Source organism: Triturus cristatus, chromosome 9, assembly GCF_964204655.1.
Source record: "Triturus cristatus chromosome 9, aTriCri1.1, whole genome shotgun sequence".
NCBI classification, from domain to species: Eukaryota; Metazoa; Chordata; class Amphibia; order Caudata; family Salamandridae; genus Triturus; species Triturus cristatus.
The window spans coordinates 932,542,995-932,564,685 of NC_140592.1; the positions used below are offsets into that span (position 1 = coordinate 932,542,995).

A 21,691-nucleotide genomic window follows, 5' to 3' on the forward strand; every position below is an offset into this window, starting at 1 on the left:
ATCGATCACAAACTGACAACCATTTGGCAGGACCTGGTAATGAACCCTGGCCAGAAAAATCTGAATCAACTGATTCATACATGCTTTCTTCTATCGCTAATTAGAATATCAGATGACTCTACCCAATTCAGATGATGTGTATTTATTATGCTTAGGTCTGTTCTATTATGACTTTAGTTTGAGGTATTAATGTGGTGAAATGCAGACTTATCTATGCATGCATCAAAATAGTTGCCATACTACTCTTGAAAATCATTCCTTTTCCTTTCTGCATGCACACTTCCTTTAATTGAGCAATCCCCCATAGCCACCACCTGAATGTCCTACTCTTTTGGACCAGTGTTTCTCGTATCAACCATTTTGAGGTCCTCTCCTTTCATTAGGCATCACCTTTGTACCCCCACATCTGTTTTTCTGTCACAGGGAGTTCTCCCATACCCTGTATGTTTACTAGCCTCCTGTTGCTTGGGTGAGGGAGTCCTCCCCACCTGTGCCCTGCAAATGCGTAAACTGGGCTTTCTTTACACACATCTTTCTACCACTTATGCCTTCTCATTTTTCTGCCCCTTCTCTGCAATCCTGATTTTGCCTGCCTGAAGTCTATTCCAACAGGCACTTCAAGCCATCCTGAAGTGCAGCAGCCACTGTATGGAATCATGTTTCCTTTATTATTAAAGGGATTGGGTTAACTATTGTAACTGAGGCTCATGTCCTACTGCTATGAAAAACCTCCAGCAGAAGGACTGCGAATGGTAACTGTTGTTCTAGTCAACAAATAAGTGATGCCAAGGGTACACAAGTAGAAAATATCTAGAATCCTGCCACAAAACGAGGACACGCTTGAGACAGTGATTTCATAGCTTCATCGCCTTGTCATTCCTTATACCATGATATGAAAGAAGATGGAAACCTACTGATCTCAAGTGCATTTTTGACACACTGAACAAAGACCATGGTTTTTACCAGGGCACACTGAAGGTGCAGCTACCCTCTAGCTGTGGAAGAAATATTCATTAATAGTCAAAAGATGCAGCTGTAAGATCCGCACACCGTTGGTTTCTGCAAAATTAAGCTCGTGTCAAAATCATATTTTGCGGTGAATGAAAGAGATCCATTCAATAACAAAGGTGAAGACTCTGGATGTCATTCTGAATTTACAAGAGAAGGAATAACAATCAGTCGTGTAAGCATAGCAATGCCCAACCCCCCCCCCCCCCCCATCACCTTATTTGCAGACAGCTCAGCACTGTTAATAGTACTTTTGTCCGGACTCAGGGTTTGGGAGACGACAACATGAAAGGGAACACTTACAAAAGTGGGGGACCACTTAAAAGCACAGTAACCGTTTGTGGTGTTTCTGAATGCGGACACAGGAGTACACACCCAACAGACTCCATTCCAGTAGTCCACTGAATGCACCGGCGGAAAGTGGGATTGAAGTGTTGATATCTTGAATGGACGATGTACTTTGTTGATGACTTGTCTCAGGTCTAGTATTGGACTAAAATCCTCTGACAGCTTAAATAGAGTGAAACAGAAAACTGGCCCCTAGTGTCATCGTAGAATTACACTGCTGAGCGAATCTAGAAGATTGCCAATAACTGGTATGAACTTGTGCCAATTGATGCGGTCGTGCCCAAGAGGGAGCTAAGCTGGGGGAGGGACATTTGCGATTTGTTAGTGGAAGTTGCCCCAATGAATACTGATCTAGTCTCAAAAGAGCTGATGCTGATTAGAGAAGGCAACATATGGAATAGACATTCGTCATGTAGAAGCATTGGATCTGGCACCCTTCTTACCATCAACTGATTTCTGCACCAAGTCTCCTAATGCAGACACAAACAGATTTGGCCCAATAAACAGACGTTTTGTGGAGCAGTTTTAAGGTTGTGCTCTTTCTAATACTGATGGGTGCATCCAGACGAGTTTTATTAACCTACTACAACCCCACCAGCAGGTACATAAAGCCAACTGAATGTGATGTCAGAAATGAACCTAACTAGAAGATGCAGATTGTCCAGGTGTGAATAGTCCATCGAAGCTGAAACACAATAGGCTGGGAGTGATTATGGACAATCAGCAGAAATATTTGGCTCAAATGATCCACACATCCTTTTTTGTTAATGTTAATGTTAATGTTAAGGGGAATTTATAGAGTGCGCTGTCACCATAAGTTTCCTGGCGCTGATAGACCACGGGGATGTGCAGAGAGGCTTAACGGGAATGTGAGAAGAGCAGAGTTTTCAGCGATTTCCTGAAAGGCAGGAGAGAGGGCTCAGCCTTAAGGAGGGGAGGGAGAGAGTTCCACAGCTTGGGAGCCAGGTAAGAAAAGCTGCGGCCGCCTAATCTAGAAAGTTTGAAGCGAGGGATGACTAGGAGCTGGAGATTAATGGACCTCAGAGTGCGGGAGGGGCAGTAAGGGATGACCAGAGATTTCAGGAAAGCTGGACAAAGGCCTGACCGAGCTTTAAAAGCCAGGCAATAGACCTTAAAGGCTATTCTTTCACTGATGTGCAGCCAGTGAAGTTGGAGTAACAAGGGTCTGGCTGACTGCCATCTAGGGATTCTAAAGACGAGTCTTGCGGCCTGGTTTTGAATGAGCTGGAGCCTAGATAGCAAGGATTTAGGGAGGCCGAGGTACAGGGAGTTGGAGAAGTTCAAACGGGACATCACCAGGGCTATTATCACCTGTAGCAAGGCTTCCGGGGTCAAAAGGTAGGAAACTTTCCGTATCCGGTAGAGCTGGAACATACAGGCGGAAGTTACGGCGCTCACCTGGGCCTTGAGAGTAAGCTGAGAGTCAATGATGACTCCGAGGCTCTTTACACAGTCAGCTGGTGAAGGCGGAGAGCCGAGCTCAGAAGGCCAGAACTGAGGGCCCCAGTGGGCGGCGCTCCTCTCGGGAAGGAGGAGCTCAGTTTTACCTGGGTTGAGCTTCAGTTGGTTTTGGTTCATCCAATGCTGGATGTGTAGCATGACCATTTGGAAATTAGTGGTGGCGTCAGGGGAGGTGAGTGGAAAAATAATTTGTAAGTCGTCCGCATAGTTGAACACAGTGACGTCCCACCTACCCAGGGAGTGAATAAGGGGTTGAAGGTACAAATTAAAAAGGAGGGGGGACAAAGAGGATCCTTGGGGGACGCCACAGAGTAGCGGGGTGCTGGAAGCTGTAAAAGGGCCCAGTTTGACAGCTTGAGATCTTCCCTCAAGGAAAGACCTAACCCAGGTCAGAGCAAGCCCATGGATTCCTGCTGACTCGACACGGTGGAGTAAGATGGCATGGTCCACCGTGTCGAATGCCGCCGACAAGTCCAATAGGACCAGGGCCTGGGAGAGACCTCTGTCGGCGTTAATTCTGAGGTTATCCATCACGGCGAGAATAACAGCCTCGGTGGAATGGGCTGGTCTAAAGCCGGCTTGATTTAATTCTAAAAAGTTGGATTCCTCGATGAATTGCGAGAGGCAGGCAGTGACATGTGCTTCTAGAATTTTAGACAGGTAAGGCAGGAGGGAGATGGGCCGATAATTTGCGAGAATCGATGGGTCCGCGCCAGGCTTTTTCAACAGAGGAACCAGGATAGCCTCCTTGAATGACCTGGGGACTGTTGCGGAGCTGAGAGAGGCATTGAGTAGGGGAAGAACACTGTGTGGAAAAGTGAGGCAAATCTGGCGAAGCACTGAAGGAGGGCAGCAATCTTGAGGGGAGCCAGATTTCACACGTGTGGCCAGTTTTGCTAGGGATTCGGAATCGAGGAAGGGGAAACAGGTCAGAGTAGAAGCATTAATGGAGGGGGCTACGACAGTGGTCAGGGAGGTAGAGTGAGGGATAGAATTTTTGATTATCAAGATCTTGTCAATAAAGAAGGAGTTCAGAGCCTCGCAGGACTCAGCGGAAGGCGCCTGGTTGGGGAGTGTCCTGGCGTCTGAAGTTAACTCAGCAAGAACCTTGAATATCTCTAATTTCTATCAATTAAGATACAAGCGGAGTCTTTGTCTAACTTCAAATGCAATAGGTCATGTGCGCCACGTAGAAGTGCACTCGCTGCATCCCTCGTCCTTGTTAAATGTATCCTGCTCTGGGTTAACAAACAGCTGAAAGTCCTTGAGGAAGATTTGTGGTAAATTCAACATGATATTGTTCCTGGTGCAAAACTCTAGGGCCCAGATGTACTAATATTTGACTAAAGCCAGCACAGCAACCAGAGTTGCTGTGCTGCCTTGCATCAAAGGGAGAGATAACAAATGCACCATATCTACCAAGATATGCTGCATTTTTCTCTCCCCATGGCTGCCATGAGCTAATGCACACACCCTTGCTCCATAGTGTAAGGGTTTATGCGTTCTCTAATGCATAGGGCTTGTAATAAAAAGTGACCCTTCCAATACAAAAACTATCCTTTAAGACTGTCCCACTTTGTATGTGTGCACAAGGTAGCACATATGAGAAGCTGGAAAAATAAGCAAAAATTAAAACATTTCTCATAATGCCTGCCACGTGCAGGCATAAGGGTTTGGCACAAATCCATGTCTCTGAATGTTAATAGATAGGGATATGTGTCTAAAACCATGGGTTGTGGCTTGGGATAGCAATTCTCATCCCAACTCTTTGCACCAGGTTTGCATCACTTTTGTGACGCAAACCCTATGTACAGTAAAGTAAATCTGAGCCAAGTAATTTACTCTGCTCTCCTGGCGGAGAAATGGACTTCCTGAAGAAAATGAAATTAATGCCTGAGTTTGTGGTGTACAATATTACATCCACATGCAGAGAGGTTCCAAAAGAATCTAAATATAGTGTTTGGGTAATTACTTAGCAGGAGGGGCTCATTTGTTAGAGGTAGGCACTCATTTGTTCATTAGGAACAAGGAGAAGAGCAACTCAGGGGCAACACCCCCTGACGCAACGTGGTGAAACAGTTATATTTTGATCGAGAAACAATGCAGCAACAGAGAAGGTTGTTCATACAGTTGGGTGGGGGATTGCCTTTTTGTAACTTATGTAGCATGGCCATGCGGGCTATGCCTTTGATTATAGATGCAACGACTAAGAACCTAGAGCTTGGATATAAGGCACTGTGCAGCAGAGATCGGACTTACAATTGATACCAATGACTGTATATTGATCCAAATGCCTAGGCTACATGATCATCCTATATTGTTGATTGTACTATTACTGCCTAATAAAATCTGTTTACATAAAAAAAAGAAGCAACATAGAAGAAAAGTGGGGAGAGTTCCGACATTTGCTGAAAATTCAGATTTGAGAAAAAAAGACCCGAACCTCAGACAACACACTGTTCATGCTTCCAGCCTGACGTAATAGACTGCTGAATGTTGAAAGGAATAGTTTAGGTGGAGAGTGATCTAGAAGAACAGTTGACGTGTTTCTGCTAATACACAGCTGAGTTATTGTGGGTGATGTGCTCAATATCTATCTACCATAAAGTCTACTTTGAGTTATTTTTGGACAACTGAAGATTTTGATTTAATGTATTTTCAGACCCTTACGTTTCTTTTAGATAACTATTCATTATGATAAAAAATTAAATAAAAACTACGTCCGTTCTTGATTTAGAAAATTAAGCTGTGTTCTCGATAGAGTAACAGTGATATTAGGGGCGGTAAGAGCAGTACTTCAAGGGTTGATGCATGTGTTCTCCCTATAACTTCCCTATGGTGCAGGTCAGTTTGGTGAAAGCACAGTGGGTTATTTAAACCAGCCCCAGTTTCGGTATTATGTGCACCGAGTAATTCCAAAGAAATGCTCATGCAAGTCTTGTGGCACACTGACATACTGGGATAATGCAAGCAAAACACATGGCGCGTGGAAGGGAAAAATACAGAGCATTCTGTACTCGCTGCTAGACCTGAAAGGACAAAGGAAGGAGCTTCTGTAAAAGGTTTCCAAGCTGCTCTGCAAGGCTACTTCCCAAAAGTCGTCTCAGACCAGCTGGGCCCTGGGCAGACTCATGCACAGACATGGGTGGAAGTGGAGTCTGAAAAGGGGGACACGGTAAATGGAGCTAAAACGGGAGAGAAGGAATATGCTCTAAAGTGTGGGGAAATGCCCTCAGGTTTGGAAAAAAACTAAAGGCAAGGCACAACAAAATGGCTCAGTGAGTGAAGTGCTTGCTGAGGACTCGTGTGTGACTGACAGGTCATGGGTAGGATATATGATCGAGCGAACTAACTTTCAGCCTTGCAACCTCAATAAATAACAAATAAATTAGCTATCCGTAGCACATAGTTTGAATGCATAGGCAAAATCGTAGTGTATGGCACCATCCTAAAGAAAAGGAATAATTATATAAGTATGTCATAAATGTGTACAATTCAAGAATAACCTTTTTTACAGGGTGGGAATTCTCCCTCAAAGCACGGAGTGTAAGGATTGTAAGGAGGAAGATCATGACGTAGTAATGAACTAATTTGGAAAATTAAGTTGAGCGAATGAACCCGCCCTTAAAGGATGGTTACTACATTATATACAATTAAATCACCCACTTGTAACTCCATATTCTTTGCAAAAAATGACATCTAGCTCCTACTCCTCCCTCTACAGTGTTCCTCCCACCTTAAAAATGTTTTAGGGCATTTAACTGCTGGGTCCACATTTAAGGAGCTGAATATGAACGTGGGGTGTGGCAAGATTTGTCCGTCATATTGCCTCTTTTATGGGTCTCCATGAAATTATATGAATGTCTCGCATTTCTACCGTGGAAAAGATTTCAGGTCTTGGCATCTTGATAGCATATATTAAAGAAATGAGTCGTATAGGGATTTGCTGAATAACCAGCACATATTTTTCTCATAATCTCTTCATTGCCTTGTTCTTCCATTCTGTCACTTTCAAGTCAATCAAATAGCTAAAAATCTACTTCTGTTTCGTTGCCTTCAAAATCTCACTGGGTACTACAGTGATGTTATACAGTACGTCCATTACTTATTGATGTAAGCAGGAATAATGACTTCTTAATAGGATATATTTTATTCATTTAGAAAAGAACATATATATATTTACAGATAAAAACTAACAAGTGCAAAAGCAGACCAGAGAGGAAGTATACCGCCATTTTTAATTTACACATTAAGTACATTTTGTTTTCCTGATTAATGCCCCATCTAATAATTTACATAGCACAGTGAGATCTTTCGTCCTACGCTGGGTCTTGGAAGGTGAAAATGAGTCAATCGTGGGATTTGTACCTTTATTCTGGACGTGAATCCAAGACTGTGTACTATTGGTGAAATAATAGTGAGAGGTAAATATCACACTTCTGAAGAGTGAAGATGTAGCTGTCACTTCTTACTGCAATCACAATGGCTCACAGACCTACCTCCATATAACTGTAAGGCTGCACTTCTGTTTTCTTTGGCAGCTTGAGGAACTCTTAATAAAACTAAGGATCCTTAGACATAAATAATGTTCGCCAATATAAAGCCCCAAGCAAATGTCCATGATCAATACAGTCGTTAGTGATTTAAAACGAAGTTTGCCTCGTTAGGGACCCGCAGAAAGGCAATTTCATTTAAAATGTGTATATGCCACCTGGCCCAAAAAGTGCTTGAATCTCCAGTCACAGAGCTGCGGCGGGGCTTCCTTATCTCCCGATTGGGCGGTCGTGGTGCATTTCCGGGGTGTATGTGAGGAGAACAATCATGACCCAGAGGTGAAGCAGAGCCTGGGAAAAGAAAGGAGACGGGGCGTTAAATAACACATTTCAGATCATCAACACAACAGCTCACTGAATCCCTGCCAACGAGATACATGTATGAATGAATTATTGGGGCGTGCTGCAATCTGAAGGAATGCTGTCTTTATAATATCTCAACAGCATGCAGGCTGCAAACAGGAACCTCAGATCAGAAGGGTGTCTTCGTGGCCGAGAGGTGCTGCAAGAGAGTGAAGTGAACCCAAAGCTGGCCACACCACGAGATCCAGGCGTTATCCTGATCGAAAGGGGTGCACAGGTTCAATCTGGATGTGGTCAGAGGCAGCACAGACACAGTGACGTAGATCTATATACCTACACCCACTTCATTAAGGAATCCAACTTTAGGTCGAACCGTCGAGCATTTTGAAGTCAGTAACCAACTTTCCCTAACTCAAATATTTGGATTCTGGTCTCATGTCAAGACGCAGTCTGTCAGTTTTCAATGACTTCTTAACGTTTTACGTTTCTTACTTCTCACTGTATGTTTGCAGGTTTCCGATAATTGCACCCACATCCCGTATACCTTACCTGATACCCACAATCTAAGGATAGTAGAAAACAAATACACAAGCACGTCCACTTTATTGCAGAGTAAACGCGAAGGAATCAATACTCTCTTTCAAGCCTTCTGCCTCTTTTGAAATATGAGTTTGTGGTCGAAAAACAGTGTTTTCTGTGATTTTCGTTTAAAGACCAGAACCCAGATCTTCTGAACATACATGGGGCATGCCAGCCCCTCCCAGAAGTAAAGGAATTCGCCCAGGCGCTATCCCTTTTGCATGGCAGTGAAGACACAGCCCTACCAGCAAATGAAAACGTAGATGAGGCGGATGTGCTTTTTTAGGTCAAAGCCAATCAGTTGTTGTGTTGCAAAGATATATTCGAGACATGTCGGAAGCTTACCAAGGAATGCATTCTGCACATTGCTCACCATTGGCTTTGTGTTTTATCCCTCACACCTGCTTGAGTTTTATTCTCTTTGTTTAACTTGTCCATCTCGTCTTTGTCCCCCATATCCCTCGATGCCTCACTCCCATGGAGCATCGTCTGTTTACCACTACTCTGACTGGCTACTTCTAATCCTGTGCAATTGCTTTTCTTTTGGGAACTCTTTTTTCTTTTTCGTAAAGCGCTCCTTGAGGTTGCATGTGTTTTCCAGCTGTGTTTCTGGTGTGCATCTCTGCCTCCAGCACTCCATTGAGTTTTCTTTCCCGTGTTCTGCTCTCCCCACCCTCTGTTGCTGTTTTCTTACCGCCTTCCTCGCAACCCGCCAACCCCTCAATGCCATTGTGGTTTTGCCTCTGCCCTGCCACCCTTCATACCTGGTGTGCGTTTGCCCCTGCAGTTCTCTACCTGTGAATACGGTGTCGCCCATGTCCTTTTCTCGCCCCAGCCGCACACCACGTTCTCTCTCACTAGCGTCCTCTGCCTAGCCTAACCTCAGTCTGTGTTGCTTTGTCCTCATCCTGCTCCCTACCCCAACCCACATGTGTTCCCGCACAGCTAGAAAATCTTGACTCCCAGAGAAGCCGACTTTACTACCACAGGGGAAGTCCATGTAACCCCAACAGAATCTGGGGATAATTGTATATGACATGTAGGGTCCTCTGCAGGGATGGATCAGCCTCACCGGTTCCAGTGCAATGCTTTGTGCATCAAGGTGCTTTGGATGATCCAGACTTGGACTTCTCACTGTATTTCCATGTACAAGTATAATGTGTCTTTGGGACAGGGTAATGTTAGAAAAACATGTGAAGCTTGAGATTGTGTTTCTTAATCCCACTGACCTGTTCAATAAAATTACCTGTATTATTGTTGACTGACTGCCTGTAAGGCTGACAGACCCCTCCCAGAGAAGCAGAAGTTTTTCGGGTCTGCTTCGCCAGTAAGCAAATGACCTGCACAACGTTTGGATCAACTCTGCCAGGGAACAAAGGGCCACAGTGCACTAAAAGCCCCAGCAGCTACAGTCACTATTAGGGGTTTCATATTGGAGATGCCACCTTTGACTTTCTTTCACTGAAGTGCATCTCTGCCCCTCTGATGCACACTATCAGCTTCCCTCCTGCAGTTTAGAGACACTACAGAGTGAGTGCTTCAGGGGAGCTATGTGGTCATTTCTTACAGCTCCACACGTTTCAGATTTAACTCTAAGAGCCCATAGTTTTACAACACCAACATTTTGAGGCCTCCCCTATGAAGCTGCTTTTAGCTGCCTGCGGGGAAAAGACTATAGTGGAACACAATGCTTTAAACGAGAGTAAAAAAGTGGGGACAGGAGTTTATAAAAGATGCCTGGCCTAAATTATTGAGCGCCTGGTTTAAAACAGGCGAACTACTACCCTGTGCTTTACACAGCATGCTGCCTGACCAACATTTTGTTTGCGCTTTGTGAGATGTCTGCTATTGCATCCATACATATCACACAGTGCCTGAAACAAGCCATAAGTACTGGCTTTGTGAGTGCTTGTTAGCAGTTTGATATAAATGAGTAACAGTGATTTTGCTGTAAAGAATAATAATTGGTAATTACAAAGGATAGTTACATACATGACCATCACTATTTGCACCCTAGAGAGACACCAGGAATTGGATGAGCATGCAATCTGAACACGGTTATGGTCTACTGACTTACACTGCCTTCAGCCAGAGCTCCAGAGCTCTCAATCGTGCCCAATTATGACCATCCTCCGCACAACCAGAACTCACACAGGCAGCTAAACACGCCTCAGCTCACACGTATGGAAAACCCAATAGCTCAGTCTTTTGGAGCAGTGCTGATCGGCTTCGCCAATACTTAGTAAAGTCAATCCCGATTACAATACAAAATTGCACTTAAGCAAAGATAGTTTACAAATGTTAACAAAATCAAGGTGTTTATGTAAAATATGCAATGTATATAGAGTAACATATTCCTAAAACCATTGGCAAAGGCGAGACCTACCATCATCCCCATTGTTTGTTTTTAAAGGGTAAGGCCACAGGTGACTTACAGCACTGAGGATAGTTACCTGAGCTGACGGAGTGACTGCAAAGACTTCAAGAAAGACCATACTCTTCAATCTTCATATATTACTAGTCAGTATCCCATTTCCTTCCATTTTTTTATGTTTCGACTCTGCTTTATGTGTGCATAACCCAACATTCTACTGTAAACAACGTATATGTCTTTCACATCTTGAATACGTAACTTGTTAACTATGTACAGTGTTTTGCTGTCCAACAGGGGTATGTCCGTCCTATATAAACATCTCCAATAAAAAAGAAATATATAAAATGATAGAGCAGTCGGAATACAGTGTAATGTATTGTTACTTAGATTTATAGACCGCACTATCACCCGGGGGGATAGCCTGGCACGGAGCAGGTTGAGTCAAGACAAACGTATGGCCTGGAGGGACTTCTCGAAAAGCCAGGTCTTCAGTTTCTGCAGAATTAAAGAAGTGAGGATGAGGCTCATTCCATGCTTTAGAAGCGATGTAGGAGAAGGCTCAACTGACAGTTCTGGTTTTCCGTATGTGTGGGATGTGTGCAAGTAGGAGTGCGGACGAGCGGAAAGGTGTGTGAAAGTAGATGTGACTGCTGAAGTATGCTGGGCAAGTGTTATGTAGTGCCTTTAAAGCGTGAGTGAGCAGTTTGAACTGTGCTCATTTGTGTATGGGGAGCCAGCGGAACTCCACGTGTGGTGTGATGTCAGTGTGGCGTGGGCGGTTGAGAGGGATTCTGACGTCCGAGTTCTGAATGGTCTGTAGCCATCTGCTGTGTTTTTTGTAGATACCTGCATATAGAGGGTGTTTCCGTACTCCAGCTTGCTTGTGAAGAGGACGTACTTGACAGTTTTCCGGGTGTTCATTGGAAGCCATTTATAAATCTTCCTCGGCATCTTCAGGACCCCAAACCTGTCCTACGCGCCATCAAGGACAGAGAGCAGCGCTCAAGACAAAGTGGTTCACAGACTGTTTCGCAGTCTCAGGCGGAAGACTCGTCAAGTCTACACGTAGAGCACGTGCAAGAAGAGTGACTGCAAAAACTGTTCTGCTGAAAGTATCACAGGGACTGGCAAATGACACTACGGGTAACTAGCACGGCATGAGGCGTAAGGAGTAGTGAACACCGTTAAAATATGGCAAGCCTTGTGGGTGATAATGGGCGCGGGTGCGATTAATGAGCCAGAGCACAATGACTGATTGCCAGTTGCAGGTGCATCTCGCTAGATGCATAGACCATGTTATTTGGCACCTTACGGGGATACAGATTTCAGCTGTTAGAGGTCTAGTCTATGGACAGGGTGGCGGAAGGAACCAGATCTGATGGCAACATCTGCCCCAAGTGTATCACACTGTGCGCTTTCTTTTTTCTGGGGTTGTTTGTTTGTTGTGGGGGGTTGGGGTGGGGGGAATGCAATTAGCCGCAATAGTTGTGGGTTTTCGTGGCGTGGGAGGGAATGTTCTCTATAAGCACGTGTATGATTACACGGGTATTTTTTTTCGCTATTTTGTTTCTGCACAGTGTACACAGTAGGTAAGGGGTTCCGTCACAGGGGTCACCTCCATCACATGGCCACTGACAGGGTAGGACCACAGGGTCTTCAACTCATTACTTGGAATGTTCGCGGCCTAAATAATGGCAGAAAAGTTAGAAAAATAGGGGCTTATTTAAAAAGACAGTTGGTGTTGGTTGCAATTTTACAGGAGACGCATCTCACCCCAGAACGTAGTAGAGACATACACCGTAATTACACGAAATATGCTTTTTCTCTGATTTCACATCCCATGCTAGAGGGGTTCTGCTATGGGTCGATAGAAAGGCAGGGGTGGAGATGACAGGCTTGCTGAGTGACCCACAGGATAGGTTTGCGGTAGCTCTTTGCAAGAAGAGTAACCTGCAATTTATACTAGTTGGAGTGGATGGCCCAAATTACGACAATCCTCAATTTCACAATTCCCTGGCGGCTAAACTGGTTCAATGGAGGGGCATTCCACAGATTTGGAGGGGGGGGGGGGACTTTAATTGTATTTTAGACCCACACTTGGATAGGTCACAGGGCCCGCCCAGACGCCCAGCAGCCGCAGCAGTGGCCTTGCAAAACATTATGCACGCAGATGGCCTCCTGGATATCTGGAGACATAGATATCCCGCAGTGCATGGTTACACTCATTACTCATCAGTGTATGATACTCACACCTGTATAGATTTTTGGTTAATATCTGGGAGGTTAGAGACTCTGGTACTCACTGCGATCATTTCCCGCATACATATTCTGACCACTCCCTGGTTCGACTAACACTGAGCTACAACGCTTCTCATGTCCCGGCATTCACGTGGCGCTTTCCCCCTTACTCTCTACTAGACACAGTATTTAAGGAAGAGCTGGCAACAGTGATGGAAGAGTTATTTTCTAATAACATTGGCTCCGTCCAATCATTCACCACAGTCTGGGAAACATTTAAAGTCTATATTCGGGGGGTGGTGATTTCAAAGCATGCAGGAGTGCTGTGCTCTAGTCGAGGCAGGTTGAATATTTTAGAAAAGGAAATTGGTCAACTAGAACGTGCTCTGTCTGAGACCGGGAATGTACAAAGCACCGTACATCTAAAAATAAAATTGGTGGTGTTTCAGGATACCACTAATGATGAAGTTAAACGCATGGGGAAGTATGCAGTGGCACGTATCTACGGGGAGCGGGATTGACCGGTTGCCGTGTTGGCAGGATTACTGAGACCCAAGAGGGAGCTAGATAAGATGTCAGGCATGTTAGATGAGAGCGGGAGTCCGCTTGGCACCACTGAAGATATCGCAACACACTTTCGTATTACCAGAACTTATACACCTCACAAATACCAACAGATAGTGAGGCCCTAGAGGAATATCTCTCATACATAAAAATGCCCTGGCTAGTGACCGAACATAGAGAATATTTAATGGCGCCATTGACAACCAATGAGATTCGGGGCGCATTGAGTGGGATGGCAGCAGGGAAGACACCAGGGGCGGATGGCCTTCCGGTGTTCTTTTACAAATAATTTTTGAATATACTGATCCCTCACCTCAAAATGTTATATGAAGAGATGGCAGAGTCGGGTATCATGCCGCCTTCTATGTGTGAGGCTATCATCGTTACGTTAATAAAAGCGGGTAAATCAACAAGCAATTGTTCCTCCTACAGGCTCTAGTCCTTGATCAACATGGATGCAAAGATCTACGCCAAAATCCTGGCCAATAGGCTTGCCCCCTTGTTACCTGGCATTATATGACCAGAACAGGCAGGGTTTGTCCCCAGCCGTAATCTACTTAATAATCTGAGAACCTTTGGAGCGGTGCAGAGATTGAGCCTAGAAGTCAAAGCTGCTGCAGTGTTTCTCGGTGCTGAGAAAGACATCGACTCTGTCGAGTGGGGGTTTATGTTTGTGGTACTGCGCAAGATAGGAGTTGGAAATATATTCCTACGTCTGGTACAAGTGTTGTGTGCATCGCCCACAGCCAGAGTGCGGATTGGAGATGTAGTCTCCGAACCATTCCACATAACACGCGGGACACGGCAGGGGTGCCCCTTGTCCCCGCTCCTGTACGCAATAGTCGCAGAGCCCTTGGCTTGTGCCATTCGTGAGTATCACACTCGTAGAGGGCTGGGATTCCCTTGGTACACCCGAAATATTTTCGTCTACGCGGATGACACTTTAGTATATGTTTATGACCCAGAGGTAAATTTGTCCCCTCTACTGCGGGAGGTTGCTCAGTTCGGTGGGCATTCTGGTCTTCGAGTAAACGGGACTAAATCAATCATATTCCCCCCTCACCCCTATCACTACAGAACCAAGAATGGAGTTCCTGCTACACTGGACTGATGAGGCCTACAGTACTTAGGAATTCAATCTTATACCGACCCCGCAATAGTGATTCAGGAAAACTACGGCAAGGCCACACAAAAGCTAGTGGAAACTGTAGACAAGTGGATACGGCTTCCACTTTCATTAATGGGACGAACAGCTATCATGAAAATGGTAATTTTACCAAGATTCCTCTTCCTCTTTCAGAACATTCCTATTCTTCTACCCAAATATTCATTTAAAATCTGGCGCACACTACTGATCCGACTCGCGTGGGCAGGTAAACAGCCCGAATATGGTGGGACTCGCTCACTCTTCCTTATGAACTTGGTGGGCTGGGTGCCCAGATTTAGAAAAATATTACAATGCGGCTAATAGCACATTCGCCCATTATTGGATTCACAGTCCACAAGACGTGCCCTTTTTATATTTGGAAAAGAATGTGGTGGATCCGCTTTCATTGCCCCAATTACTTACCCATCCGTCCTCTAGGCGAATGCATTTTTGATTCTTTGGCAGTCACGGTACATGCATGGCAGAAGCTTCTACACTTGCAGGCAGGGGCCTTACTGTACTTCCCAGAAATGCCACTCCAGTGGGGATTGTGGTTGTAGCTGAGTCGGGATGCGGGAGCCAGGCAGGCACTAAAATCCATGGGCATCACTAGAATAGGAGATTTCTTCTGAGATGGTACACTAGCATCCTGGGAGGCTTTGCAACGATCGGAGGTGACACAGACAGGCACAGTGCCATTTCACTACTTCAGGGCTAGGCACGCATGGCGCGATCTCCTGGGTGACGATTTACAGGGACCACAAGCCATGGAGACATTCACTAACCTCATTAAAGCCGAACAACCCCTTAAGTTGATAACTAAATTTTACACTAGTCTACAGGCCACTCGTGGGTCTGAAGTCCTCCGAGTCAGACTGGAATGGCAACAAGATCTGGGCACCCCGTTGAGCGACAAAGAGTGGCAGTATTGTTTGTTCCCACACCTGATCGGTATCTCTCAATGGGAGGCACAGACTCATTCATTATAAATTCCTGCATGGAGCGTACTGTACCCCTGTGCGACAGTTTAGGTGTGGGCTAGCAGAAGACTTCCACTGTCAGAGGTGTGGGGCGGAGGATGCCAGATTCTGGCACCGAGCTTGGCAGTGTCCGGGAATTAGGGTATTCTGGGATAGGGTGTTTCAGGATTTGGGCACAATTATTAGTGCAGATCAGGAACCAGACCAAAAATTGCCCTTCTGGGGTGGGATCTTACAGCTAGTAAGACAGTGAGGCCGTTACTAGCCATTGGGCTTCTCCTAGCTAAACGCCATGTGGCACTGTGCTGGATGAGAGTCCCACTCCCGCTGATAAAAGACTGGCACGCTGACATGCTATATTGCAATACTGAGGCCAATACATACAATGAGTTGCTCCCTCCCAGAAGCCGCCCCAGGAATTACTGGGGACCGTATCAAACACACCTTTCCAATACAGCCGCCGACACAGTCTCAAACTCACAGACCACTCCCATCGAGACATCATCACAGGTGGTGGGTACGTAGTAGACTGAGGAGGCCACGGGCGCATACACAACACCTATGGCAGGACCACCAGATAAGAGCTGGGATTTATGTGAGACACTGGCAGACCACATCGAGCACTTTACCAGCACTGGCTGAGATCAGTTCCATAGCTGATATTGAAAAGACGGTTTACCCTATTTGTCCAATCCATGTTCTCGAATAACAATCTTGATGTGTATTAAGATGCCTTGAAGCGATGTAACTGTGCGTGCAATTGTTTGTATATTGTTTTATGATGAAACTAATAAAAATTAAAAAAGGAAAGTGTACAAGATGGGTTAGAAGTTTTAAGTAGAGGTAATTAATGCAGCTGAAGAAGTGAGCTTCAAGATGCATAGCGTGGCGGAGGTATTGTAAGGTAGAGAAGGAGGACGGGTGTGATGCCCTTCAAAGGATAGAGAGAGTAGACTTGATGATTGCAGTTTTAGAAGAGAAGTAGAAGACAAAGTCTGATCTAGAAAAGAGGAGACTGAGTAAGGTATGCACAGAGGTAGGGAGAGAAGGAAATTAATGGTGTGGGCAAGTTGTTTAAGATATTAAAGTAAAGAAGAGAAAGTATGCAGAATTACCTGTATTCACTACTGTTTTAAAGTCGATCCGGGCTGATCTGTAACCCTCCAAAAGCTTTATATTGGTATTTCTGTGCCATTTGCGAAGGATCGCACACATTTTAGTCAAAGAGAATGGAGGTTGGCATTGATCCAGTGCTGTGGAAGAATTGGGACAAGGCAGTGACTGGGATAGAGGCGCTAGAGGATATTGGGGATTGAATACCATTCTTAGTGTATCTTTGATTTTGTCAAAGTGGGTACGGTGAAGAAGTGGCTTGAGGTTGTTGTGGATTTGGTATAGAAACGAGGAAACAGCATTGGAGAGTGTTTTTTCAGTAGTGATCATGTTCTTATTTGTAGGTAGCAGTGAGGGAGGGATGGTGGCAGATGTGTGTAAAATAGTACAGTCATAGGGATTGCTGAATGGATAGGACTTTTGGCATGAGAATTAGATTAGTATTTTATAATGTGTATAAATGAAGCTGAAGTAGCAAGTGAGTTATCTGAGAGGAACTGCTTGAATAGGGATGATTGTTTAGATCAAGACAGATTGCCAAGAATGATGAGAGGTGCGAGGCGTCAAGAAGGAGACGATAGCTCCAAGTGTGGGTTAAATAGCAATGGTATGGGCACTGAAAGATGAGATGGCTTTTACAGAATGCTTGTCAAAAGCAGAGGGAGCCAGGTTGGTTGTGGAGGCCATTGTGGTCGCGAAATCTGTTCAAGATGGCATACTCCTCCACTACTGCAGTTTATGTTTGACGTGATAGAGAAGCCGGCGCACAAATTATTGGTAGAGCATACTATGTGACAAAGTGATTGCTAGAGTTAAAATATTGTGCAAATGAAATGTGACACTTTCAATTATTAGATATATGCAAATTATCAGCTGGGAATGCTGAAGGGTAGGGGATAGCTCTTGTTCTGGTCCACCTGTGATTCCCTTTGCACACTTCTAATTTTGATGCAGGAAAATCTGGATAGCTTCCGAGCCGCCATCCAAGGCTGCAGTATTGACATAATAAGAAATAAAAAGGCTCAAGAACAAAACCACAACGTTTTGAAATTACAAAGACGAATTAACATCCACTTAAAACAATAAAACAAAATATAATAGAAGATCTAAAACCAAAACTTGCCTTGCTTCGCTGGGTCAATCAGGTTTCGGGATCAGCACTGGCTGATAACTAATATTTAAGCTTATCTGGGGACATGGACATATGTAAGTAAGTTTTAGGGTTCATTCCAAGTTAAAGGTGTCCCGTAAGGATCCTTTTCTTCCAAAGACATTTTTTTTGTTTCGTTATGGAGGGCTGTTGCAAAAAGATCTATGGAGCATCACCCTTACTGTGGAATAACAGGAAGACCACATCCCAGGAGAACCCATTAGGGATTCAGTGTGTATGATCATTGCGTCGATCGAGCCCTACATTAGAGGGCTCCACATATCAACTGCTCTTACTAAGATATCGTGGGGGAAGACCATAACTCCACAACTAGAGTTAAGTCTACAGGGGGAAAGCAACCAGTTTCAGTATATAAATGAAAGCAATTGGTGTCTAAAATGATGCACTCCATGTTTCTGGAGTTAATCCTCTTGTAGATCTTTGTCCTGTGGAAGCCACGGCAGTGAACAGATAAGTGTACAATAGACTGTTTATCTAAGTCATGAGTCTATGAAATCATTACATGGGCTGGGCCAAAGACTATTTCCTTCAAGCTATATTGTGTAAGTTACGTAAACCAAGTGAGTTTGTTATCTCACAGGAGACAGAAAAGTTCCTTTCTAGATAATTCATTTTCAATATCTTTAGTGGAAATTTTCATATTTTAAAATCAACAATGACCCTTGGCTTGGCAGAGAAGTACAAGAACACATTTGTAGGTAGATTCCAATTGACAAAGTTGGTGGACTACACACACTATGCACATAATATTATGTCCTGACAGCAAAATAGAGGGCTAAGGTACAGGAAGCTGAAAATCCATAAGGCCATAGCATTCAACCAAAAATGTGCACTGTGAACTCCTTCATTAAATGTTTTCTAAGCTGTACAAAAAAAATTCCAATGCCATGCATGAAGTCAGGTCATACCATTTACTTCGTGCAAGTGGTAAGGGACAAAGCGGAATGTCCATTTCATGTTGCACTTTTAAGTGCTTATTAAAGTGAAAATATGCCTTTTAAAATATTATACACTTTTTTTTAATTTTACAATAAAACTTTGACCCAATTTTTTATTATTTTTAAAGCCTTAATTTGATTGGAATATTAAACGATCAGTAAACTCCTACACAAAACCATCAATAAACACTGAATTTTTAAAGAAGAATATATAGGCATAAACAAATGTCATTGTGTTGCAAGATATAGTCATAAATTGCATGGCTTTTCAATACTTTCTCGTAAGACAAAATGTGTAACGCAGATTCACCAGGGACATACATTCACATGACAAAAATGGATTGGTTGGGCAGTGTAGAATGCCTGACTTTATCCTACAAAGAAAGAGGAGTAACTGATACACACAAGCCATCCTCCTACCATTTCCCGGCTAATATGTTTTGATTAGCGACATCAGCTGCTCCATGTTAAAATCTCACACACTACTTTTGTTCATGACGTATATTGAAAGTATGAATTATGCCAATAAATGTCCATGTTTAAATTCAAATATATGTACCGGACCCAAACCTATCCATCAGGAATTACTTTTCAATTTCCTTAAAAACTCTTTACACCTAAACTCCAAAATATCACAAAAAAGAATTTTAAAACGTCATTAGATATTTTGTGGTTATTTGCAGTATCTTCTAGAGATTCAAGTTGCACAGCTTTAGGAATCCCTTCACAAAACGACCATTATAAAAAAACTTTGCCAAAATGAAAACATTACATGTACACACTTACTAAAGTGAAACATAGAAATAGCTTGCATTGTAGTAAACCCCCCTAAAAAGCCACATACAGGCTGCATTCTAATGTTCAATCAGTGCCACATATTGCATTTGAATGTATGACGGAACAATGCATGCCATTACCACGCACGCTTTTACAATGCAGCTGTTACAACGCAGGTACAGATCCCACGCATTACCTTTACAACGCAGGATTTTACAATGATTCTGCCGTTACCAGGCATGCCCTTATAATAAATTTCGTTTTAAAAGCATGAACAGTTAAGGCATATGCGTGATAAAGGTTTTACAGGTAAATGTAAGTATTTTGCAGGTAAGTCTAAACTTTTTCTATGTATGTTTAAAGGGTTTATATTTTCCCGTAAAATACTAACATTTCCGTGCTAAAAGCTTGGTTGGTAAAACAATTTACAAATATATACAAACTCTATTTTTGTTTGTGTGCGTGTGTTTTATATATATATATATATATATACACACACACACAAATATATACAAAGGTGCATATATATATATATAGCAAGTACACACACTATTTATATATATCTCCTTAAAAACTCACAAACCCATACGCACCCTAAACCCTAAAAATGTCCTAGTCACCCAGAACCCCATACCCACCCTAAACTCTAAAATTACCCTTGCCACCCAAAAACCCATACTCTCCCTAAACCCTAAAATTACCCTTGCAACAGAAAAACCCGTACCCACCCTAAAGAAAAAAAAGAAAAAACTTGCCACTCAAAACCCCATATCCACCCTAAACCCTAACGTTAGTTTGCCACCCAAATACCCATACCCACCCTAAACCCAAAATATTTCCTTGCCACCCTAAAACCCAAACCTATCCTAAAAGCTAAAAATTCCATTGCCACCCAAAAACCCAAACCCATACTAAACCTAAAAAATTCCCTTGCCACCCAAAAAACCAAACACCCTCAACCCTAAAAATGCCCTTGTCCCCCAAAAACTCATACCCACTCTAAACCCTAAAAATTCCCTTGCCACCCAAAACCCATACCCACCTTAAAACCTAAAACTACCCTGGCCACCCAAAAACGCAAACCCACCCTAAAATTATCCCTGACACCCACAAACTCAAACCCACTCTAAACCCTAAAAAGGCATGCAGGGTAAAGGCATAATCGTTGTAAAATCCTGCGTGGTAAAGGTAATGTGTGGTAACGGTACCTGCGCTGTAACTACCGTGTAGTACAGGTATTGCATGGTAATGGCCGTGTTGTAATAGCTGTTTCCCATTGCATTTATTCCTGAAATAATGCTTGATGATAAATGTGAAAATGGAAACTTTGGTTTCAGTAAATTAAATCACCATTGAAGAGGTCTATGTATAAAGGGTTGGTCTTGTATTTAAAACACACAGACACGCAGACGGTATCAATAGCACTGTTTTCCTTTCCACACTAAATCATAATCTTTCTTACAGCATGAAAAATAAGCTAATCTGAGCTCAGTAAATGTTTACAAACTACAGCAAACTTACCATATATATAATTACAAAGAGCCTTGCAATGGGATATCGCCTTAGGAAAATGCCAAGCCGGATACTGCAAAAATAATACACATATTAATAAGACATACGTGATAAAAGACAATCTAAAGAGCTTATTTAAAAAATATATATATCACTGTTTGCTTCTGTTATCAGAGCCGGCATGACGTACTTTGGAGCATAATGCATTACTTATTTATACACAGAGTGCAATTATACAGCTCAAATAGATGAATGATTGAGAATAGTCTATCAGGGAGAGGAGTCAATGTTTCCAATGATTTAGAAGCATGCAACTAAGTATGCATTAATCAAATAGCTCATCTAGGGTAATTATAAAAAATCAATTACACTTTTCACCATTCTACATTGTATGTATTTTTGGAATTGATAACTGCCAATTTCTTTGAATTCATGAAGCCAGATATGAAACACTTTAATGCATATGAATGGAGCATGGTCAACCACAGCTGCTTTAGAACCAAGTTTCATCAATACAAAGATATTATACAAAAGTGTATGAACACACATGGCCTTTATCGAAAGAAATGTCTTTTAACCCTGTGACTTCCACGAATTAATGCAT

The 21,691-nt window shown here is 43.3% G+C and overlaps 1 protein-coding gene across 1 annotated transcript in view; it reads right to left on the reverse strand.

The window, feature by feature from the left end:
* Positions 1-6,972: 6,972 nt before the first annotated feature.
* Positions 6,973-21,691, reverse strand: part of GOLGA5 (golgin A5) — a 112,850-nt gene continuing 98,131 nt past the window's right edge. Inside the window, exons 12-13 of the mRNA XM_085626494.1 lie at positions 21,097-21,160; positions 6,973-7,682 (exon numbers count right to left, since the gene is read on the reverse strand). Coding sequence (XP_085482620.1) covers positions 7,602-7,682; positions 21,097-21,160 — 145 coding nt within the window. The 3' untranslated portion in view covers positions 6,973-7,601. The remainder of the gene's footprint in view (positions 7,683-21,096; positions 21,161-21,691) is intronic.